The sequence below is a fragment of the Mchenga conophoros genome, linkage group LG6 (assembly GCF_057382185.1).
Source record: "Mchenga conophoros isolate Kocher_MC1m ecotype Shallow Benthic linkage group LG6, M_conophoros_male_GT1.1, whole genome shotgun sequence".
NCBI lineage: Eukaryota > Metazoa > Chordata > Actinopteri > Cichliformes > Cichlidae > Mchenga > Mchenga conophoros.
In genome coordinates, this window is record NC_140531.1 from 4907166 (window position 1) to 4933198 (window position 26033).

A 26033-nucleotide genomic window follows, 5' to 3' on the forward strand; every position below is an offset into this window, starting at 1 on the left:
AGGAGGAGATCGTCAGCATATAAGGACAGCCTATGGTTTTGTGTCCCCCTTTGTATCCCTACCAATTCAGCAGCCTGTCTCAGCATCATTGCAAGGGGTTCAATTGCCACATCAAAGAGCAGGGGTGACAAAGGGCACCCCTGCCTTGTTCCCCAGAATAGAGAGAAGGGTTCAGATATGATATTATTCGTTCTCACCATAGCCTGGGGGCTCGAATAAATTATTTTAATCCACGAGCAAAATGTTGGACCAAAGCCGAATCTCTCGAGGGCCATAAATAGATAGTAATACTCTATTCTATCAAAGGCTTTGTGGGCATCTAAGGATATCACAATCTCTGGCATAATGTTATCTCCAGCAGTATATACTACATTGAACAGACGGCGGAGATTGCTGGAGAGTTGTCTACCTGCAACAAACCCTGTCTGATCAGGATGTATTATCTTACTTATAACAAGCTCAATTCTAGCTGCCAGTACTTTAGTCAGTATTTTATAATCACATCCAAGTAAACTTACTGGGCGATATGACTCACATTTAAGTGGGTCCTTATTCTTCTTAAGGAGTACAGAGATCAAGGCCTGTGACATTGTTTGGGGCAGAGCTTTTTTATCAAGAACTTCCTTAAATACTCTGCAAAGTAAGGGAATCAGTGCGGGAGCAAATGTTCTATAAAACTCACTTGGGTACCCATCAGGGCCCGGCGCTTTTCTTGTCTTCATACCCCGAATTGCTTTGTCTATCTCCATGACAGATATGGGTCCCTCTAACCTATCTCTATCTGCTGCCTCTAGTGGTGTTGGAGTAATCGGTAATTAGTTACTGATTACTTTTTTCAAGTAACTTGACCAACACTGATCTCCAGCCTTCTTATTTCGAGCTGAACCCGCCTGTTCTGGGCCTTCTCCTCAGCCTCCAATTGTAGACGTGCCAGCCGCACCTTCCTTCCTTCCTCTCAGAAAGGATTTTATCTTCAGGTTGAAGATTGTTTTGTTCTAGTTATAATTAGTTGATACTGTTATAATAACCACCGTTATCTGTTTACGTTGACTCTGAATTCTGACTCCTTCTTCGAATCCTGTTATTTATTTATTTATTTGCAAAGTATACATTACCCTCTCATCCCTTAGACCTAGAATGATTGAGTCTGGAAACTTTGTGGCACCATCATCTGTGAAGAGAACCACCAGTGGCAGATCTCCCAGTTCTGACGTTATCAGTGAAATGCTAAAGCCGCTTGGCTGTAAGCACAGGCTCCACTAGTTAATCTCAGGCAACCCTCATGGAGCATGTTTGGTCAGAAACATGCATGTCTAGTGGTACTCCTATTCTTCCTTGCATAAAGCAGCAAATAATGGTCCTACTGCTGGGTTGAAAACCTGGACAGTCTGAGGGGCAAGTTCACAGTGCTGGGTGAACTGAAACATAATATCCCAGAGGTGTTTTGTTGGCTGTAGGTCAGGTATTAATTCCTTCATTATCCAGAAGCTACCTGCATACTCTTGCCGCAGGCATTGATGTGTAACAGGAGGACCCTCTGCAGCACTGATGTGTCTGACAATGGGTCCAAGGATTTAATCCAGACACCTAATGGCAGTCAGGGTGCCATTGTTCAGCATTTATAGGTCTGTGCATGCCTCCATAAATATGTCCCCCTAAATTGCATAACATTGTCCATGACTTCTCCAGACCCTTTGATCTTCTGTGACATGGCGAACAATGAAAAGCACAGGGCGCCAGTGGACTTGGGCTCTCAGACCACCCTCATGAAGTTTGTTTCTGATTGTTCAGTGACTTTCACAAGCAAGAAATCAGATTACTTTGACACTCTGGTGTATCACAAAAACACATGCCTCAGACCAGAAAGCTGGAATGTAAATTGAGTCTTACTAACCTTCACATGACCCGGAAAACTAGTTTGCTTCTCATAAACAAACAAAGCATGTCTTGCTTGGAGGAGGGCCTGGTGTAGACCCAGGACACACCGGCTTACTGCTTACCGACTGGTCATGGATCAGCAATTGACCAAAAATGATTGCATCAGTCAATGAGTTTAATCAGTTATATTAACCCCCCCCCCAAAAACAAAAACAAACATAGATGTGTCATTGCATATGCTCTGTAGTTTGCATTGTAAAGGTATTTTGCTATAAAATGGTCAATGTAATTCAACAGAGGACCAATTAGTTGGCTGATGGGATGAACATAAGACTCTTAAAGTACACAGGTTTTTGCTTTCCTTTTTAAAACAAAAAAACATACAATATCTGTATATATTATCTTTAATTTCAATGTTTAGTCTAGTCTTTAGCTGGAGGCTGAAACAGAACCTTTTTTGTCTGATTGGCTAACTTAACAACCCTTTCATACTCTCTCTCTCTCTCTCGCTCTCTCTCTCTCACACACACACACACACACACACACACACACACACACACACACACACACACACACACACACAATTGCAGGGCTAGCAGATTAGGGTTCATAGAAAAGGGAAGAGTAAAAGGCAGGTTCAGAGTGGCGGCTGCGGTAGCGAAGAGTGATGTCATTGATCATGTGCTTTCTTCTAATGTGAGGTGGTGGAGTAGAGTCACTTTCTAACAATCTTCGGTGGCACCAGTTTATCACCATCTCCCTAACCAAAAAACCTGGAGACAGCGAGACGGTCAGACAGGAAAAAAGGCAGTCACAGATGCAGACATGAAGACAAGGAGACACATACCCAGTGACCTCTGGCTGACCACACTCCCGCTGACCAATGGGACTACCAAACCAAACTTGCTGGTGGTGTTTTCACTGACATGGATTCGGTAGAGTCCAGTTTTCAGAGGATGTATAAAAATCAGCTGGATTGTGGATATACTAACAGATTGATGGACAAAAGTGTGTTTGCACATTTTAAGATTTTTCATAGTCTTAAAGCGTGAGAATGAATGAGAGTTTTACCTCATCTCTGTTTGTGACCTGGTATGTGACAGGAGACCAGACACAGGGAAATTCTCTGAAACACAAAAACACATTTATCCTCCATTCACGGCATAGACAGATTAGATCCAGATCACCTACATTAATAGTTAATCTGCCACAGGCCAGGCCATTAAGATTCCAGAGCCTGTGTTTAAACATGTATTGAACTGTGTGAGTAGTATAACACTTTGTCTTTGAGCTGGCCTGAGTGTGTTGATCACTCTATGTGTCTCAGTCTCTTCAGCAAACTCTTCTGAATTTAAGACATCTCTCACTGGTAGTCTCTTTGTCTATGTGATCTGTAATGTCACCATGGACTTTAAATTTGCACAGAGCAAGCATGAACTTCTGTTTTCAGAAAAATGAATCATAGTTACCAATGTCCTCGAACCGTTCGACCCAGACTATCATCAAGTTGCATTCAGGGCTGTTACATGGCATCATTGCTGGATAACTCTGCACAGACATGAAAGATCAAGAGACAAGTAAGAAACGAGTACGTAAGATACAAATGAGAGGAACAAGGAAAAAAAGTCTTTTATTTTGAAAGTCCATACATTGGATTTAGAGTGACGTGGTAGGTTGAGTGGTGACTCAGCAGGTGGGAACAACACCTCTGAACTCTTTGACGAGCCATCTAGTTCAAAGAAAACAAAATGGGTCAAATAAAATGTATTCATACAAAATTTAGAAATTACTCACAACCTTATATGGTGACATGCATTCTTAAAATCATAGTAAATGTTAGATTTCACACTATTATGTTTTAGCAGAAATATTCAATATTTAATGTAAATATTAATTCAAAAGTTTCACTTATGAGTGATTTTCTGTTTTATTGACACTCAGATTTGAAGATTGGGCGAGTCATAGGTGAAGCTCTTTCTTGTTCCCAACCAGATCACATCAGGTTTAGCCATGTTTCAGTGTTTCATGTTCTTTGAATCATCTTATTTTTAACAACTTTGCTTAATTACAGGAGTGTTGATTTGAATACAAAAAACCAAAAACCAAAATGAAGACATAAAACTTGCATCTCAAACACTAACATGCTTCCTCAAGTCACACACCACACAAACCCTCTGGGTCAGAAGTTTGGATTAAGTGTTTCACTAATGTACATTATGTGTTACCATGACTGTGTAGCAGTGATGGGACAATGAAGGTGAGCTCTGTCAGACAGTCTGTGAACATCAGGATGAACCGCTTCCCGTCAAACACACTCCCTCCGCTGTCACCCAGCACAGAAGAAAATTCTGGTAGAAAGAAAATAACCAATCTGCATCAGCAAGAAAAGCCTTAAGAGTGTTCTGTGAATGGCCCAATCAGCAACACATACCGGATCTGCTAGTGCTGACCCTGCCCACCTGTCCCACCTCCACCGGCCAACCAAGAGATGACAGGAAGTCAAGGAAGTGTGAATGGACATTGCAGGCCGACTCCACATTCTTCAGGATCTATACACAAACAGATAATAAAATTAACACAACAAGAGCAACATTTTCAAAAAACATTACAACAATTCGCAAATAATTGTATCTAGATCTGACAGTGTGTCATTGTCCACACAAAATGACACTGAAAGAGAAGAAAACAACTTTAACCGATCTAAAACTATATACAAAATATATTTAATTGAAACAAATGTTGAACACTGTCAGCTGCTCATTTAAAACTCTATTTAGGTTGCCTCAGCCTCTGTCCTCTGTCCTGCTCCCATGTAGAAGATAAAGGTGGAATCGTAGATTCTTGATGGCTGCTGGTCCAAATTTCTCAGGCTGTCAAAGAAACCAGGAAGAGATGAGTCGAGCACCACAAGCGGAGCTGGAACACCACTGATACCTGGATCCTACAGGGAGAGACACACAGATAAGCACACTTACACTTGTAAATACAATCAGGTACATAAGTGTTTGGACAGTGACGACATTTTGCCAATTATGCTTCTGTATACCACCACCTGATTTTAAATCAAACAATTAACATGGTATTGAAGTGCAGACATTCAGCTTTAAGTCAAAAGTATTACATCAACTGTTTAGCAATTACAGCCATTTTTATACATCATATCGTCAGAGGCTCAAAAGTAATTTTACTTAAGTTACATTTTATTTATATAGTGCCAAATTGCAACAACAGTTGCCTCAAGACGCTTTATATTGTAAGGTAAAGGCCCACAGTAAGGCAGTGAAGACCCCAACAACCAGGCGACCGCCTATGAGCACCTCTTTACCTTTACACTCTCAGGTGTCAGCAGGCCCAAGTGGGACAGGAACAGTCTTGCCGCCTGGAAATGGGTGACAGGTGGAGGAGGTTTACAGGTCATCGGGACAGCCGAACGACTGCTCGCTTGTGGTCGAGCCTCGACTTGCTGCTGTCTCTTTAAAGCTGTTCGCAGATGTTCTAGTTGCTGCTGCACCTGGCCAGTAAAAGGTTACACCTGGAATTACACTGTAATTACAACTGTCACACCTAACCAGTTCAATGTACTCAGGAAATAGTTTCAGTAATTGGCTTAACTATACCTAACAACCACAATCATCAGTCCAGATTTTCTCAGTCTCTATATGACTGCATCATCATATAAAGTAACCATTCAATCAGCGTGTTTAGAAGAACATACCAAGTTTTAAGGAGAGAAAAAATTAATTACTGAGGAGCTGCCCGAGTCATAAACAGTCATCTATAACTGATAATTCGTTTTAAAGGAGCATATACTAATATACTGGGTTTCATCCAACTTGGTTCTTACCTCCTCAGTAATGGTCTCATGCAGAGCTGGAATACTATGATCTGCTTTAACTGATGGAACTGTATCAAAACTTTCAGAAAGCAGCTGCTGTTTGATAACAGTTTGTATCCTGGCATCTTCCTGGGCCATGCTGTGCTGTTCTGGTATCAGGGGTTCCTGAAAACAATCATCAGGTAAGAGAGAGAAGAAATGACTGACCTAACCTGAAAAAAGTACTACAAAATATGACTTCACAAACTAATGGAAGACATCTAAGTGGTTGCGCACATCTTTTGTATAATCTATTGTAAGCTATGATAAAGTCCTCTGAAGGAATGCACAACATATACTGAATCATACTGCATCAGCTTGGAAGTGGCCACCTGTGTGTCAGCTTGTCCCTCGTGAGGCTTTGGACAAAGCTCTAGACTCCAGGTGTGGCGTCCTGACGCTCCCCTGGTCACCATGATGAGTGATGGATACTGTGCTGCATTCACCATTGAAAAGCAAAAACACAATCGAAACTATCAACGGGCAACTTTGAACCTCCCAAAGATTAGTTTTATATGGAACAGTAGAAGCTGAAATCTAAAATATCTATTAAATATTACAGTATGTGTCGAGTACTGCCTGCGTTCCTGTTGTGCCAGGATCAGTGTGAGTATGTGATGTGATAAGCCTGTGAATGCTGGAAAGATTAAAGGTTTCTACTGTGACTCTAGCAATACCTGACACATGTGGCAGGGGATTCAGGCAGTAACAGATTATAAGGCTGTGTGACAACAACACCTTCTTAATGAACATTCTTAATGAGCACCCCTGTAATAAAAGCCATCCTTCACTTTGATGAGAAAGTAGTAAATCTCACCGTGGCTGTAAAAACCTGAGGAGAATGAAAATAAAGAAGGCAGCAGGCTGCAACAACATTTTGAGACAGGTACCAGAATGTTGTTTGTCAGCTCAGCATTCAAAACGACCATCTCCCACAGCCACTTACACCCTCATCAACAGACTGCAGTCAGTGGGGAGTAGGTAACAGGATCTCCATCTTTCTGTTCCATGACTGTATCTTTAGGGCAGTTCAGTTTCATGTCTGGAATGATGCATGTACACTGGTTTTCTGCTGCTATTGTTGCTGTGCAATATATTTATTTCCTGTACAGTTTTCCTTAATAATGTAAATAGAAAAACATTAGCTTCTATTCTTTTGTGTACACATCCCAGATTCCTTTTTATCAGTTTCACAATTAGTTGTATCAGGACTCACCCTGTTCACGTCCCAGTGTTTGCTCCAAAAAGGCTAGGATCATGGAGCTTTCCACCACAAAATATCTGAACTTCTCAAGACTGCTGTCACTCTGACAGGAAGAACGAACCAGAACATCCTCATTGAGGATACCACTGACGAAAGGGAATGCCTCTGAAACCTGCATAACACTGAGACAAATACAGACCACATCCTTAAAGCTAGAGATGCCCCAGTCTGATAGTTGGATAGGATGTTTGGTGGCAACAAACCAAGCTACAGCTCATCCATTCAGTATGTTTACCATGGAGCAGGTCAGCAGTTGTACGCTATGTTGCCAAAGGTTTTTGCTCATCTGCCTTCACACGCATGTGAACCTGAGTGACATGCCATGTCGGCACACCCTTTGCTTCGTCTGGAAAGTTTTCCATAAGGTTTAGAAGTGTGTTTATGGGAATTTTTGACCATTTTTCCAGATGCACATTTGCGAGGTAAGACACTGTTAATTGACAAGCTTGGCTTGTAGTTTCTCCTCCAATTCGTCCAAAAGGTGTTCTGTTGTGTTAAGGTCAGGACTCTGTGGGTAGGGTCTTGACATTACAATGTAAAGAACCTTGAGGAAACTGTTGTTCTGATTTGGTGCTATATAAATAGTATTTAATTGATTGTATAGAGCACTGGTGCACAAAGGAATTAGAGGAAACCAACAGCAAAGTACAGTGGTTTTGAGATATTTCACTATAGTTACACAGGGCTTTTCTTTTGATAGTTTGCAGTAACTTTAATTTGACTACAAACCCTGATGACTAAAAGGCTGTAAAGATGACAATGCTCTTTCTTTCTGTGTCATTTCATCTCAAATCAAATCACCTCTTTCTGTGATTTCTGTGAAATTTTAGCTTCACATATTAAAATACTTCTCTTGATATTTTTTTATTTTTAAAGAGGCCCATTCACCTACTTTTTGGGAGACAATGTTTTAACATGAATATCTTAAAACATTTAAGGTTAAAAGCCAAAAAGTTTGGACCAATGCACTAATTAAATCTCTTAGCATGGCCGATTTGAAATACAAAAAACAAAAAAAAAAAAGAGGCAGTACTGTAAAGTCCCACATTGCAATAAAAAATAGAATGTGAGATCTGTAAAAAAACAAAAAAAACAAAGAAACACCCCCCCCCCCCCCCCTCCTTTTTGTACCGAAATAATCTGTACAAATGATTTTTAAAAAAGGATTAATTAGCACATTTCATAGTTTTGCAAGACCAAGTTTGGCCACATTTCCGTGATCAGTTGTTCAATACAGCACCCTACACCCTACCCCTAACCCCCTAATACTAACACTAATACCATGGCACAACCAAGCATGGATCAGGCTATATAAATAAAACTGAATTGAACTCAATATGACTGAACTTGTAGTAAAATAATGCATTGTTGCCAGCTTCATGAACATTATTTGACTCATTTGTCTCCATTGCATCTGTGTCATGTGTGTGAAGAGCAATAAAAGGAGATTCACTCAGACTGAAAGTATAGCCAGGATCAGAAAGCTTTCTACGATGAAATGTTTAAACAATAACTGCTTTTGACAGTCTTATACCACATATACCACACCTTTGATGAACAGTAACACATTTTTGAAATGACATAAATCCTCGAAGCAATTCATGTCAAAATTCTGTTTTTGTTCCTGTTGCTTGTTAAGAAGCAACCAAAATGCATGATATAAACTAAGTCAGATCTTATATGCAAAACGATTGGTTTCTATAATCTCTACAATCTTAATGTTATTGTTACTGTGATGCTCACCAGCTAAGTGTGGCCTCAGCTGCCTCCTTCACCCTCAGAGAGGCTGGGTTTTGGTCTTTCTCCTCTTTACATCTCACTTTTTGTTCCTGTCTAGACTTACTGCCTGAAATCCCGAGTTCCACGATCTCCAGGACCTCCAACAAACACTCCTGAATAAAGTCAAATAAAACACACACTAAATAAAGCGCATGGATGTTCACCTGCTGGTCAGTCATCTGGCAGTTAGATATCTCATTGATACATAGTGATTAGTTGGTCTGGTCAGTTACCTTATGGCCAAGCAGTGTGGGATGTTGCGTTAACCAGACATTGAGACACTGGAAGGCAGCAACAATGATGGAGTGCAGATCTCTGGAGTGAAGAGGAGGAGGACGACTGCACTGAAAAACAATGTAGGTGCAGACTGAACTGACTACTCGCATCCTCTCTGACTCCTCCACTCGCACTTCCACCTGCAGGGGGATAGGTACAGGATCATAGTGGAAGACTGCCAATACTAAGTTTCCCTGTATAATTTTGAGAGATCAAGAGCTTCACATGTCAAGGATGCCTGTAATAATTTGGTTCAGTATAAATAACATTGATTTAAATGTAAGGTTTTCTTGTTGGCTATGTTATTTACCAAGTTTGAAAAATTAGACTTTTATAAATGTCTGGGTTTTGTATTAAAACAAACCATTAGAATCTTGAATCAGATTAGAAGTTTTTTGGAACTGCCAGACACATCTGTACAGACACCAATATGTTTTAATCATGATTTTATGCCCCCTTGGCAAGATAAGACTTATCATGACTGGAGAGAAAAGGGTTTAGTGTCTATTAAGGATATGTATATTGATGATACATTTTCTTCATTTGGTCAACTAAAAGGGAAATATAATCTGCCACATTCACACTTTTATAGATATCTGCAGGTCAGTCATTACATCCAATCCAAGTTTAAAGATTTTGCAACTCTACCGTCGGAGCACGGGATCTACGAAATACTCAAGAGCCAACCTGATTCCAGACAGCTTATCACAAAAATTGTACAGTTACTTGGTGACTCTATTGTAGTGCATACCGTTGGGATCAGGCAGGCTTGGGAAAAAGAATTGGGGATGAATGTGCCTGACTCTATGTGGAGTAAGTGTCTGTCTAAAATCCATTCCTTCTCCATAAACAGCCGACACCAATTAATTCAATTTAAAATCCTCCACCGGTTACACTATTCTAAGGTCAGACTGCACAAGATTTCTCCTTCTATCTCCCCAATGTGTAACAGGTGTAGACGGGCAGAAGGTACATTGTTCCATTACTTTTGGTCTTGTCCCTCATTAACAGAGTTTTGGTTTAAAATATTTGACTGGTACTCCAAGGCATATATGAAACCTCTACAGCCTGAACCTGAACTCGTAATTTTTGGATGTTCTCCAACGTCAGAGCTACTCCCGGTTAAAGTGCAGGGGCCACTGGAACTAGGTTTGATTGTTGCCAAGAGATTAATCCTGAGGGAATGGAAGTCCCCCACTCCTCCTTCCTTTCAGTTGTGGGTAACAGACACGATGTCCATAATACAGATGGAACCCCTTTTTGGAACACTTTGCAAGAGCCAGATTGGGCTAAACTCTGTAAACGCTCATCAACTTCAGCTTGTTGTATTCTTCTTGTATTGTGAAGTGCAAGTTTGTTTGCATTAAGTGTTTTTTCTGTATGCATCTGAGCCTGTCTGTGGTTGTCTTTGTTTGTTCTGCGTTTGTTTTTGTTTTATATTTTGAAAATTTAAAATAAAATTGTCAAAAAAAAGTAAGGTTTTCTTGATCTCGCTGAGTGTGTGTGTGTGTGTGTGTGTGTGTGTGTGTGTGTGTGTGTGTGTGTGTGTGTGTCTCCACCTTGGCCAATCCTCCCAGTACTTCCAGGGCAGACAGACAAACTGCTGAATCATTCCTCCACTGAGACGTCAGACGCTGAGTGAGCAAACGTAGAGATTGAACCCACAAAACTGCCACTGCATCTGATTGGACGCACATTACTGCAGTTAGATTCTTCAGATATGAGGGATTGATAATATAAAACAAATTTAACTGAACTGATTTGTAATTACTCGATCCTCTGGTCCATCGGTTTGAACTGGTCTGACTTGCTCCCAAAGCCTGTTTGAGTTTACTGGTCCCAGTAAGCAGGGGCTCAGTTTCCTGAAAGCAAAAGCAAAAAACTGTTTTTGTCTCATAAAATGAAGGCAAATGTAAGTACATATCCCTAAATATCAGTAAACTCACTTGCTGAGTTCGTCCTGCGGGCTCTAACACAGCTGAATCCTGAATCAGATTCAACATGGCCGCTATACAAACACCAGATCAGAAGTGATTACAATGGAAAAATCTTTCACATCAAACACTCAGATATGAACTTCTGTTAACTGGCTCAAAAACTGACCCCAGGACCAATAATTGGAAAAGAATCAGTAACTAACCCAGGAGGAGCTGTATGTTACAGGTGTCTGCCTCTGTCTGCAGAGCTCCAATCAGGACACTGATAAGGCGTGGCTTCAGCAACAGGAGGGTACTTGTTGCAGCATCAGCGCTTAACTTCCTATCCTGTAACTCCTAAGCAGCAAAGTGAACACTACTGCTACAGTGATCCGGCTCAGCTCTGCTCAGGCAAGGGTACGTTTTTAAGCAAGTGCATGATAAGTTACCTCTAACTGGACTGATCCAAAGTGCATAGGGATGGGCAGCAGGGAAAGCAGGACTAGGATGGAGGCTCGCCTTAAATCCACCGGAGTGACAAAATTCTTAAACTTCAGTAGCTCTCTGAGTGAGAGAGAGTATGAGAGAAGCCTTTAGTTTAGTAATATTTACCGTCGTTGAGATTCAGGTGAACAACAAAATCCAACAGCCCGAAATCCTGGTAGGTAATAGCATCTATCAGCATCCATGAGCTCATGACTCAGCCTCCAATCAACTTGCCAAATTCCATAGATGAATTTTACCAATTGCCAATTCCAATTTTAAGTTGTTCTGGGCTGAAAGATGCTTTACAACCCATTCTTCCTCCGTTTCATTCTGTCTGGCTGAGTTAACGTCTAACATTACTAATGTCAGCTTTATTCTGCTATTTAAAAAAACCTCAAATAAACTTTTCTCATTGAACAATTACAGTATTTGCAGTACTTGCACCTGTCAAGCAGCACATTTTCCAGAGCTGAGATAAAGGGAGGTAGCAGTATGTTGACTCCTCTTAGGTCACAGCAGAACAGAGAGGTGGAGTTCAGCAGAATGGAGGCCGGAACAGGGGAACTGGCCTTCTCTGACACTTGAAGACCCTGTACCAAAACCAGGTAGAACCTTGCAGAATAAGAGATGGAGAACCATAATCATTACACTGCTCAAAGATGGGTGGATAGCTCTGAACAGGTGAACAGACAGGTACCTGGACAGGTAGACAGACAGAATTTCCTCTGCCGTCTTCCTGCAGCTGAAGATCCTGCAAAGTGTCCCACAAGCCTCAGCTCGACCTGCCGCCCATCCATTTGACATCACAGCAACATCACCCTGCCCAGCTAGAGAAGACAGTTCAGTAAGTAAGATATGGAAGCACAGCAAGAGTACACAAGGAATACAAGAACTACTGTACTGTGCCTACTATGTGTACGTGTAGTATGTGTTTTGCGTAAACAATACTGCAGAGACAAACCAGAGTCTCTGCTGATTAGTGCAGCATCAAACAGCCAGCAACCAAACAGATGTAGAAGGTGGTCCACATTACACCTGAGGGGTGAGGGAGAGGGTCTGAGAGATGAACAAAACAGGGAGGAGAAGGAAGGAAGCTGGGAGAAAGATTTCCAATGGCATGATGGAATCTGAAAGAAAGGAACAAGCAATAAGTTAAAGAGATCAAGAAGTGCTACATGACAAATGAAAAAGAAGTACTGTGGTACCGTGGGAGTCTTGGTGGTTGTCTTGGAAAAATTTGCTGCTGTCACTTGTCTGTTGTATGGAGGGGAGGAACTGGTTGAGGAAGGGGAGCTTGGCATGCTCAGTACATTCACTGGAGTGGGTGGTGCACTGCCAGAACGAGGCCGGGAGATACCTGAGAAAAAAAAGGAATAGCAGCACCATTTCGCTGATATTTACAAAAAGAAAAAAAAGTGTGCAAGTGGCTTTAATCTTCTCTCATTGGTGTATCAGAGTTGTAAGTGGGGATTTGGAAAGGTCAGAGTTTCACTTGTGAACAAAATAGACTAATTCAATTTGACAAAGACTTTAAGGAAGACAATAGCAGCCCATCAAGTGGTAGCACTGTTGAGGAGAGAAAAGAATATGTCTTTATATGTAATATGTAATATTTCAGGAAGCCTGATGGCCACAAGCTTTTTAGCTTGTTTTCCAAGTAATATCCATTCATCCTGTTATTATCTTGTGCTTATCCAAAGTTGGGTCGTGGGCGCAGCAATGATCCTTCCAGAAGTCCTGCAATGGTGAAAATCTGCTCCACTGTTTCGTGCCCAGAGCAAAATCTGGTCAGTGCCTCATTTCAGCACCATCGAATAAACTTCCTCCAGAAGGCTGAGAATGGTAATAACCCAATAATTGGAGCAAACCCCCACCCCATCAACATATTTTCTAAGTGCAAACCATCACCCTGATCTGTCACTCTACAGTGAAACTGAACTGAACTGAAGTCAGTGGTTATCTGTGGAGCTTACCATAGGAGGGCAGACGGTCTCTGAACGGGCTTTTGGTCACAGAAATACCTAGAAGGAAAAAAGAAAAAGAATTACCAAGCTGAAATAGTTAAACCAAAGCATTGATGCCAATTTGGCCTAACAAAACATACATAAATAAACAATAAAACAATAATAATAATAATAATGATAAAATCTCTAGAATATTTATACATTGTTGATCTAATAAAGGTTTGGGTCGGGTTGTACTTCATGGTGCTAAACTAAATTAAGTGAAATTAAGCATGGACCAGAGTTGGGTATGATGCGTTACAAAGTAACACATTACTGTAATCACATTGCATTTTTAAGTAACACAGTAATGTAACATGTCACTGCCATTATTCAGTAATTACAATGATCAATTACAATATCAAGAGAATTACAATTATCTTGTTACTTGCATTACAAAAGGTTCTTCATTTATTTCCATGACCAGCTCACAGAAAGAAAATAAAAACATCAAACATACATGCTTTGTCATTCATGGGCACCTGTGCTACATTCAGCTGATTTCAGTTTGTCTGTAGAACAAAAACGATACCAAAACGCTTTATCGAGTCCACCAGGAACTGAGCGGTGCTCCAAGTGGCAAAGGAGTACCAGTCAAGAGCAAGGACGGCCGCCTCTTAACAACGGCGGAGGAACAAGACCGACGATGGGTCCAACATTTCGAGGAAATCCTGAATCAACTGGCGCCCATGTTGATGATACCCATAGACGCCTTCTGCCCCCTGGATAACCTTCCAGTTAACGTTTATCCAATTACTGTTGCGGAGACAAAAGCCATGATTCAGTCAATGAAGGCTGGCCGGGTCCCGGGGTTGGACGAGATTTCGGTTGAAAAATGGCGGTGACCTTATAGTCGAACAACTTATGGCCCTGCTCAATCACTGCTGGGAGACAGTTCTGAAAGATTGGAGGAAGGATGTCATCGTGAAACTGCCGAAGAAGGGTGATCTTGCTAATTGTAACAACTGGCGTGGGATAACTCTCCTTTCTGTTCCAGGAAAGGTTCTGTGCTCCGTGCTTGTCACGGTTGACGCTGGCCAACCGTGGGGATGTGAGGAAGGAGGACCCAGGCATGGAGATCTGTTATAAGCAGTGCGTTTATTTACAGTGAATGGAAAAATAACAATAATTCCTCAGTGCATTCCCGACTCCCGTGTCATGTCCTCTTCCCAGTGCTAGTGTTCCTTGTCTCCGCTCCTCAGTGTCTGAGCACCCCGTGCTTGCTGCCCTCTTGTCTCCACGCTTCTCGTGAAGTCACGCAAGGATCCAGTGTCGGAGGGAGCTCCATCGCACTCTTAAGTAGCTCCTCCGACGAGGCTTGATCAGCTGTGTGATGGTCTCCAGGTGTGGCCAACCACCTGGCAGGGCCACACCCACCAGGCCTGAAGGTGCCTCAGAAACTCCAGCATCCACACACACACACACACACACACACACACACACACACACACACACACACACACACACACACACACACACACACATATACCTGCAAGAAGGGAGAATGAGGGACAGCACACCAAAAGTACACATGTCCATAATTGCTTAGGGACCCTGGTGCGCTCAGACCCAGGACACTGACAGTGCTACTCTGACGTAGGGCTGCTCGATTATGGCAAAAATGATAATCACGATTATTTTCACTGAAATTGAGATCACGATTATTTGACGATATTTATTTCGTCCGCCAGAGCTTATATTATTTTTTTTTACATGCTGTAGTGCCATTTGTGGGAGCATTTCACGTTGCTATACATCAATACAACTGTTATAGCCCATATTTTTAAAATGTGTATGTATTAAGTCCATAGTAACTACATTAATTGCAAAAAAGTGCAATAAACTACAAAAAAAAATTGAAAATCGTTTTTGTTTTGTTTTTTTACATATATTTCTACTTGGAGAAATTTAAGAGGTTTATCCCTCAAAACTTTAAATACAAAAAAGTTGCAAAAAATAGTTTCCCACCACAGGAAATTTATTTTGAGTGTCTTCATAGTTTTATTTTTGGAGATACAGCAATTTTTATATACTGCAGGAAAAACAAAAAACAATCCTATGATGCAAATTTGCAAAGAATGTGCATGTGCATCAAAATAAACTATTTCCAGCAGTGCAATTCGAGTTCTAAGGCCTACAAGTAAAAAAACTACATTTTCCGCGAAAATGACGTCACTTGCGATAGTTCGCGTTGACGTCTTTTTCAATGTGGGAAGTGTTATGAACAGCTGATCGGATCGGCAAAGCGTGTTTCTGGAATATTATGTTTTTGTTCCTGCAAGCTCTTTTTATGCAATTTTTGCAAAGCTATATGTGGAAGGAAACCGTGACCTAGGACAAGCTGATGGCATAAGATGTAACTCCTCTGGTTTCATATGGAAAAAAATTTATTGTGCTAGCTTAGCGGTTCAGGTTCTACAGGGATTTAAAAATAGTTATACAAAACGAGCATGCGGCTCTGACCGGCTTTAAAGGGTTAAGAATAACAATGTATTGAATAATGACTTTAAAAAATAATATAAAATAGTGTGCAAATACTGATAACAGTGCAAATGTTTGCAATATAAGAAATAAATGAAAAATGTGAACTTTGCAGTGTTGCTCTGTGGTGCAGCTACGACACCATAGCAAAGTTTACACACTGTGTCTACTTGATCCACATCTGACTCCGCGAAGCCATAATGTTTCCACACCACTGAAGTTTTTTTTCTTTACCTTTCTTTTCAACCAACGGCAGTCACTCTCCTCTCCAAATAACTTCTGCTTAGCTTTCCGAGCTTCCCTCGGGTCCTCTTAATTGTTGTGACGCGTGTTCGAAATGCAGAGCAGTGCGCTTGATTTGCCACATGGAGCAGCGCGAGAGTAAAGCATGAGGGAGGGGCTAATAATCGGCTCAGTCATTTTTAATGATCGTTGAAAGCCCAGATCGTAATCGTGATTAAAATTCGATTAATTGAGCAGCCCTACTCTGACGTCTTTGTTTGACAGTCGATCAGCTGCTGCGGAAAGAACAAGCCGGGTTCCGGAATGGACGATCCTGTTCAGAGCAGATTTTTGTGCTACGGACAATAATCGATCAAAGTGCCGAGCTACAGCAACGACTGTCAATCAATTTCATAGACTTTACAAAAGCGTTCGACAGCGTGCATCAAGAAACGATCTGGAGAATTGCCGGTCCTACGGCATACCGGAGATGTTCGTTAGCCTCCTGAGAAACATCTACCACGAGTCAAGCTGCTGTGTCCATACAGATAGTGGGATTTCGGACTCGTTCGAGATCAAGACGGGAGTCCGACAAGGCTTGGTTATATCGCCGTTTCTGTTTGTACTGGCTGTGGATTTCATCTTGCGGCATACCCTGCGGGACAGGGAGCATGGAGTCCAAGGACACGACGGACGACAAATTGCAGATCTTGATTTCGCGGACGACATTTTGCTGCTCAGATCTACTCAACGCTCCATTTGTGATTTGACCACCATGCTGGAAAATGAAGCGTCAAAGATTGGCTTGCAGATCAGCGCTGCAAAAAGCAAAGTCATGCGGCTCGGTTAGGCCAGAGCAAATACTCCGGTACTCGTTGGCCACCACCTGCTTGATGAAGTCAATCAGTTCACTTTTCTGGGCAGTGTGATAACACCGAACAGTGGCTCAGACAAGGACGTCGCCTGTCGGCTTGAAAAGGCAGCATCGGCCATGCGCAACTTGAATCCAGTTTGGAGATCGACCGCCATCTCGATATCATCCAAAGTCCATTTGTTCAATACGATACTCATACCAATGGCTATCTATGCGAATGAAACATGGAAGTCGACGGCAACGATTACCCGACGACTGAATGTTTTCCAACAGCACGGCCTCCGACAGATTCTCAAAATTTCATATCGAGATCATGTTACCAACGAGGAGGTCCTTCAGCGCACTGCCTCACAACAGCTAGCAGACGTGGCATTGGAGCAACGATTTCGTTTCGCCATCACGTTCTTCGCCAACATCCAAAATGATTACCGAAGATAGCCATGTCATGAAGACCTGTCATGGAGCTGCGGACGACCAAAACAGACGTGGAGACGGTCATTCATTGAGGGCCTGAAAGCGGTCGATCTTTCATGGGATGAGGCTGAAGATGTGGCTGCAAACCAAACTCATTGGCGAGCCCTTGTGGCCCAATGCGCCATCCGTCACAGGAGGAACTAAGTCTAAGTAGAACAAAGAGCGGTCTACAGTGGAGATATGGAGATATAGACTTTACTATTACACAAAATAGTAAGGCAGATGTTGAAGTGGAGGATGCCATCCTGTACCTCCTACACAGAGCCCACTCACACCTGGACAAGGGAAAAAGCACGGTCAGGATCCTGTTTCTTGACTTTTCAAGTGCCTTTAATACCATCCGGCCCTGTCTGCTTCAGGAAAAACTAAACAGGATGCAGGTGGACTCCTGCCTGGTCACTTGGATCTTAAACTACCTCACCGACAGACCACAGTACGTCAGGCTGAAGGACATCACGTCTGACACTGTGGTCAGCAGCACAGGAGCACCACAGGGAACTGTGCTGTCCCCTCTTCTCTTCACCCTGTACACCTCTGATTTCTGCTACAATTCTGAATTATGCCATATTCAGAAGTTTGCAGATGACACAGCCATCATGGGGTGTATCTGGGATGATCAGGAAGAGGAGTACAGAAGTCTGGTGAGGAACTTTGTCGCATGGAGTCACACAAACCACATGCAACTCAACACCTCAAAGACCAAGGAACTGGTTGTGGACTTCGGGAGGTCCAGAGCAGGTCCACTGCCAGTTCAGATAGAGGGGGAGGAGGTGGAGGTGGTCAACACATACAAGTACCTCGGGCTGTGGGTGGACAACAAACTGGACTGGTCATGCAACTCAGTGCCGACTGTACTTCCTCAGGAGGCTGAGGTCTTTTAACATCTGCAGGAAGCTCCTGAGGATGTTTTACCAGTCAGTGGTTGCTGGAGTACTTTTCTATGCTGTGGTGTGCTGGGGGAGCAGCACAGCAAAGAGGGACTCATCCAGGCTGGAAGAACTGATCAGGAAGGCTGGCTCTGTGGTCGGCATGAAGCTGGACACTCTGGTGACAGTGGCAGAGAAAAGGACACTAAAGAAACTGCTGGACATTATGGACAATGCTGGGCATCCTCTGCACACGGCCATAAACAACCAGAGGAGCCTGTTCAGTGACAGGTTGCTTCTCCCAAAGACCAACAGACTTAAAAAACTCCTTGTTCCACACGCCATCAGACTGTTTAACTCCTCTCTGGAGGGGAGAGGGAGGGGAAACAGGAGGACAAAGGAGGAGGGAACAGCTGTAGTGCCTTTTCACTGTACAATACTTAATATCCAACGGAGCAATAGACTCACAATACTTGAAATGTGCAAATCCCTTGTATTCTTATTCCTATTTATTCTATTTATCCCTTGTGTATACTCTGTATTTATATATATGGTATATTTCTGCTCACATTCTGTAACTTCTGTCGGTGCTGTGCTATTGGAAACCGAATTTCCTGGAGGAACCCACCCGAGGGATTAATAAAGTTTTATCTAATCTAATCTAAAAGACAAAAGAGCAATCAAAGTTATACATTATAGTTCTAACAGAATTGCCACTCTGTAAGCATCTGCAAGGCTAACACAAAGAATCCAGGGCAATGATAAAGCTGGTTAGGCTGACCGCAGCCCATCAGTCTGACTAGGGATGGGTATCGTTTAGGTTTTATCCGATACCGGTGCCAAATCGGTACTTTTGAAACGGTGCCGGTGCTTAAACGGTGCTCGAACCGGTGCTTAAAGAATGGAGAACACAAACTTTGTCCAAAAACCTCTCATGTTCAGCTGGGTTTTTTTTGTAAAAAGATAACAATGTTAGCCTTTTCTGCAGCTATGGGGCATATATGGCATCACTCTTGGCTGGAAGCAGTGCTTAAACAATGGAAAAAAACACAAACTTTGTCCTAAACCTCTCATGTTTAACTGTTTTCCACTTTTTCTTTGGTCATTTTAGCCTTTTTGTCCAGGGTGAAGGGAGTACCTGCCATCAAACAAGAAGACAGCCGCATGTAGCTATGATGATGTTTGCTAGTTCACCTTACATGCATTAATGTAATAACGTGGTTAGCCTACTCAACGTAAATTAGCTACTCACGCAGAGAAGAACGGCTGCTGCTGCATCATCATCCTCATCATTTCTGCTACACTGGCAGGGCTAGGGGCCAGGACTCTCCTCTTCGGGTTTTTGGGGGATGTTGCTCCGGGTCCGATAACTGGCAACCCACCCGACGTGCACGGTGTGAGGTCTCGCAGCAAGCTATCAAATACGGCGCATTTCTCGGCTTTTAAAAAAAAACGCTATGCGTCGCCAGCTGTTTAATCGGATTCTTGGTGTTACCTCCTTTGACAGTATCACAGTATCAGCTTAAAGCACTTGTTGCTGCTGAGTTTGCATATTTTGCTGTGAAGTACAGCCAGACTTTTGACCGCTTCGCCTTGGACATTTTTAATCTGTAGCTCTGCTCTAACAGAACGTACGTACCTGGCCCCGCCTACTATCCTCGGAAACGTAAAATGATTGGCTAGAAGTGTATCACAGCTCAGGAAAAAAAAGCACCGAAATGTGCGCTGCTTTTCGGTCTGGTTACTACCGTTTATGTCAGAACCGGTGCCATCATGGCACCGGACACCGGTACCCATCCCTAAGTCTGACCCTGACAAATAACCAAGGCAATGACGAGCCATCAAGTTTGCTTGATGGTCATATTTCTACGGTAGAATCACTCTGGCGATCACTTTAAGATCTGCTTGGATTGGTTTTGAACAACGCTTTGCGTTGTTGGCTTTGTGATCATATGTAAATACTGAAAGACAGACTCCTAATAATTATGTCATAGGTAATTATTTCAATTTTATGAAATAACACACAAGTAATGTAACCAGTAGTGTTACTTTTCTTGAGTAGTGACCCCAACAAAACTATAAAAACAAGTACACATTTGATATCACTATATTAAGTATTATGGAACAGTGCAATTACTCTAAGATCGCTGTCAGCAGGAAATAAGCAGGGATTAAACATTACATTTGTATTCACTCACACGTCCAAATAAAAATAATTGGATTTAGGTGTTCATATTACTTCGATGGCCACAGATGTTTAAATATCAAAAAAAGATCTAGGTGCTTCTACAAACATTTGTGAAAGAATAGGTCTCTCTCATGAGCTCAGTGAATTACAGCGTTCTACTATGATAGGATGTCACCTGTGCAACATGTTCAGTTGTGAAATGTCCTGTTAGACTGTTAGTTGTATTATAACCAAATGGAAGACACTGAGAACAACAGCAGCTCAGCTATGAAGTGGTAGGCCACCTGGATCAGCAAATGCTGGGAATAGTATGTAGTAGTTATGTTCAACATATGATTTCATATGTTGAACATAACAAGCTAGGAGCATAGCATGCAGCTATGCAGCATAGGTTACCATGACAGTGTATCCCAGTAAGAGGTGAATAACCACTGAACAACACCGAAACTCACTGGTAAACCTAAAATTACCTTGCTAGTTGTTGCTAATCTTGTTTGGTTCTCTCAAATGACTCTAGGTCTAATTTAATTAGTTAACTGACTGGTTTAATCTGATCAGTTTGGGTTACCAAAAGAAGGCAGCCGGTCTCTGAAGTGCAGTTTTGTTGTCATTCCTGAAAAAACACACAAACAAAGCCAGAAAACTATGAATAAAAATGCTTCCTAAAAGTGATGTAATATTTTTGTTAAGGGCTGTGCATTAAAGCTGAATGACTGTATTTCATTTCGGCGCTCTTCATCCCTACAGTGGAGTTTAAGTTAAACAATCAAGGTGTGATTAAAGTGCAGACTTTTATCTTTAATTCAAGGGGTTTAAAAGAAATATTTTATTGTCTATTCAGGCGTTACAGCCATTTTTATCCACAGGCCCAGATTTTAAGAGCCTCTAATGCTGACTGAAAAACAGTTTCATAAACAGTTTCAAGGCCAGTCTTGTTGTTGCATGAAAAATTAAGATAAAAGATCTAGACGTCACTTCAAGTGTTTCACTTGCATTTGCTATGTTTTTACTGGAACTTAATTAATACAAGTGAAGGAGGAACAGTCAGACTGACAAAATAAAACCACTAGTGTTTATGATGATGTGACTGGTGATATGAGAAGAAGAATGAACTCTGAAGTCTCTGAAGCTATACTCTGTGCACTGATTCTGCAAAATGCTGTAAAACTGATCAGATGGGGATCTAGTTAGCCCAACGTCTTTTGACCCTATGAACATGGTGCACTGTTTATAAAATGGCTGCAATTCATGCAGAGTTCATGCAAAACTCCTTAAATTAAAGCTGTACTTCAATCACATCTAGATTTTTTGATTTGGTAGTAGTACAAAATCAGAGATTGCACAAATATTTACGATGTAACTGAATTTGTAATGTGTCATGCATGTAAAGTAGAATGCATGGGTGTGATGGGTTTGTATGAGTTCACGGAGTGTATTGTGTGTATACCAGTGTTTGGAAGGAGTTGTTCTATTGTTTCTTTACTTTCCACAGTCACACCTATAAAAAAAAACTTACAATGAATTCCTCAATGTTTGGTTATCATGGTTAAGTCTCAACTATAATTTCATTTTGGTATTTTTAGAATTTATCTCTATTTTGTGATTAATGACAAGAGAAATCAGTTAATGTAAAAACTTGGCACCAGATAGTGCCACCAGGGAGATGCCTATACAAAGAGGTTAATGTGTAAAGGTCAGCGTACCCAGGAAGGCGTCGACAAGGATACCGACTCCACTCATGGCTTTAAAGAAGATGTTTGGTAGCTGACTGTCACCTCTTCTCAACACCTCCCCCTGTGAAACTTGAGATGGAACAACAGCTGCTGTGCGACTAAGCTCCACCGGATTACTGGGGGTCAATGAAAAGACATGTCACATGCCAAGTTAAAAACATCTGACCATGTTTCTGAAGCAATTGTTACCTAAATAAGTGCAGGAACCTGAACCAGGTCTGGGGGATTCGCTTATCATCCATGTCCTCGGGGATCAGGGCAGCATCTTCTTCTGGGACTTTAAAGTGAGGGAATGATGGCCCAAAAGTCAGCTGCAGCAACCTGAGCACATTACAGCAATGCAATTACGGACAAAAAAACCATAGGAGTCTGCTCAGTGACGGGTTGCTTCTCCCCAAGTCTAGGACCAACAGACATAAAAACTCCTTTGTCCCACATGCCATCAAACTATTTAACTCCTCGCTAGAGGGAAGGGGGAGGGGAAACGGGAGGACAAAGGAAGGCGGGGACAACTAAACTTTAGTGTTTGCACAAGCTAAACACTAAACAAGAACTAATCACGCGCAATAGACTCACAACAGTCGCAATAATGTGCAAAAGACATTTGGCTGCTACATCTCATTAATGAGTATATTTCATTGCTTATTTATATATTCTGTATTTAAATATGTATATATATGCTATATTTATGCTTATATTTATATTTTATATTCATATCTATCTATCTATCTATCTATCTATCTATCTATCTATCTATCTATCTATCTATCTATCTATCTATCTATCTATCTATCTATCTATCTAGTAGATAGTAACAACATAGCACCAATAATCCAACAAACAAACAATACAATATAGTTCCCCAACAACAACAATAAAAACATCTCCCCATGAGTATTTTGTGGCTGCTGCTGGACAGAACTCAGTCACAGTTTGTGATGTTTCTGAACCTGGAAGTTAAGGCTGCAACAACTCTGCACCACTGTTCCACAACTGCAGGCTGATGTCTCCAGCTGCTCAACATCTGTCTGCATGTCTGCCATAGTGAGCGAGATGGAAAACATCGAGAGCAAGACAGCAGCCACACTTCAAGGAGCACTGCCATCAACATGTCTGATACACCACCTATAGAAATACAAGGACAGGTGAAGAAAGACCGGTGAGACGCAGACAGGAGAAATGGACAGGAGAGACAAATAAAGATACAGGGGGTTAGGATAACTATCACCTGCAGCAGTTGCTGGAGACAGCATGGCATGGTTGATGCGAAGCAAGAAGTGCAACAGAGTCTCCCAGGTGTCTCTACTCATCATGGTACTCTCTTTAGCCAGTACTTGGACAGCACACAGAACCTGCTGATAGAGAGACAGGTAGACCAGATTTACCTGGTCAGACCTGAGTGGAGAGTCAAGAAGAGAAGAGTTCAGAAAAAAACAGTAACAAGTACAACCACATTGATCTGCATGACACCACACTAATGGCTAGTCGTTGGATATGATTAATAGAAGAATTTTATCTTTAATAATCACTGTCTCAACTGGTTTTGGTCTGGTAGGTGTCACTAAATAGAACAGCTTTGTGCAACATAAGGTAGAAGAAACATCAACTATATCAATCTGACCTGACCGATATTCATCAGCCAGTAAAATAAGTATTGATAACTGTTAACACGTATAACATGTTGTTATAACCACATGAATATAATATATGGCTTAACTGGACTCAAAGAAGGGCTGAGTAGCATCTAAAAACATCAGGTATTCAAAACTAACAAGGTCCTTAAAGGTCAATGGTTCCTTAGTGGATCCCTGTATGGGATCAGTAAATCAGGGTAATCAGGTCTAGGAAAGATTGTCTACCTGGGCAAGAACAGATTGAACAGGTGTCGGAGGATCTTCTGGACATACAGGTTGGGGTCTCTGCTGATTGGTGGAGGAGTGGAGTCTCTTGGGGAAACCAGGGCCATTAGCCAATCAGTGTAGATGTCCACGCAGAGTTTGACGGTATCTCCTTCTAGTGGGAGAGTGAGGCCATAACACAAGACCTCCATTGTCCACTTTACCTGCATATTCAGATTATCATTATTATTATTATGTTTCTGTCCTCAGTGATTAGGATTGAGATTAAGATTCAGATGTTTCTTTTGTATTTTTATGATGTGGTTTGTGTTACCTGCACAAGTAAATAAACTTGTTACATTCAGTTTTATTTATGTGGGTTAAATCACAATAACAGTCACCTCATGAGTACTCCAGTAAAGCTAAGAGAGCTGTACAGAGGTTTGGAAGTTACATATACTGTCATAGATACGACTTATGTTTCAAGGAAAATTTACATGCCAAACAGAAAAAGAAGTCCAGACCTGTCATCCACTGAAAATATTTGGTGAATTATTAAACAAAAAAATACAACAAAGGAGGCCTTTGTATCTAGGTTTTAATGATTGGTAAAAGGCTACATTCTCTGTTTATTAATATTTTACACAGCCCCTCTACATTCTTGGTAACAGGGTCTGACTGTATCCAACTTGCTTTGCAGTAAACTGGTCTGGGCTTCAAGTCATTCTTCACTTCCTGCTGTGTTGTCTACCCCCACTGTGTGTTTGGCTTTAGTTAGAGGTCACACTCACCTGTTTGTCTGTGCATAGCAAGCTACGGGTGCCAGGGTTTCCAAGGCCAGCTCCCAGGGGTTTCACCACAGCAACAGCAATATCTCTGCCTACAGAAGGCGGGAAACAGCTGAGCACGCTCACTTGACCCCGCCCACCAGACAGTGATTGGTCCATGGTTGGAAATTCAGAGCTCAACTGCATAACAGACACGCAGAGTTTCTTATCGTGTGAACTGCTTAACAGGCCCTTGGCATGGCAGTTAAAGTGTAGCTGCAGCTACATTAAAACTGTCAGATGTGAGAACAGGTAAACAGATATCAGCAGCTGCAATCTTCCCTTTTTGCATTTTGTGTACATGTTTATTCTGCAGTCTTTCTAAAGTTCACATGAAGTTGGAAAATCTTTCATCTTTGATGCCTTGTTGTCAGTTTAACACATTTACACTGACAACTGAATTGCAACATGAATCTCTAACATGTGAGCCTGAAAGTGTTCAGCTCACGGATAAAATTATCTAAACTATTATAAGGTACAATTACGCTAATGTAATCTGAGGTTAATGTCTTACCGTACAATACAATTTGTTATACAATCTATAAATTCAACTGATACAGGATAAAGTGGTTGTTTGTTATTTTGAGTTCATCTAATTTGAAAATATCTCTTCACAGTGTCCATATACAGTCCTTCTCTTAAGAAGAATAGACAGTGGTTAGATGGAGAGAGAAAAGCAGATAATAAAAGAAAGTGAAGGACACAAAGTAAATTGAAGAATAAGATGTGCTGTTGCAAGACATTTGATCACTAAGATCAGGGTGTTTAAATAAAAGTAAATAAATAAAGTTAAGTAAATAAATAAGTCCAGCTTGTATTGAAATAGTACTGCAGTAAATATACTTCCAGAGAAATGAAATACTGATTACAAGACAGTTCAACATTTCTAACAGCAGATTCCACATGAAACTGAAGTATCATACCTGCACAGGTGAGTCCAGCTGAATGGTTTGCAAGTGAAATTCTTCGCTACCACCTGCTGACACCAACAGTGAAATCAAATCAGTTACTCTAAGGCAAAACTTTAAGCTTCAAGTCACCTTCTGCTGCTGCC

The 26033-nt window shown here is 41.6% G+C and overlaps 1 protein-coding gene across 1 annotated transcript; it reads right to left on the reverse strand.

Moving 5' to 3' along the window:
• Positions 1-1813: 1813 nt before the first annotated feature.
• LOC146571930 (ral GTPase-activating protein subunit beta-like) lies at positions 1814-26033 on the reverse strand. Its single transcript, XM_085275925.1, has 33 exons — positions 25903-26033; positions 24944-25120; positions 24174-24376; positions 23543-23709; positions 23265-23439; positions 22504-22635; positions 22285-22430; positions 22029-22079; positions 21150-21194; positions 13447-13494; positions 12679-12830; positions 12435-12600; positions 12171-12300; positions 11918-12085; positions 11437-11551; positions 11212-11344; positions 11018-11079; positions 10843-10933; positions 10631-10752; positions 9029-9211; positions 8760-8908; positions 6969-7138; positions 6085-6188; positions 5723-5878; positions 5204-5389; positions 4661-4819; positions 4310-4427; positions 4104-4226; positions 3528-3607; positions 3348-3426; positions 2950-3004; positions 2726-2865; positions 1814-2651 (listed from the first exon to the last, which is right to left on the reverse strand). Exons 2-33 carry the CDS (start codon positions 25097-25099, stop codon positions 2479-2481), a joined length of 4137 nt encoding a protein of 1378 aa, XP_085132051.1. The 5' UTR covers positions 25100-25120; positions 25903-26033; the 3' UTR covers positions 1814-2478.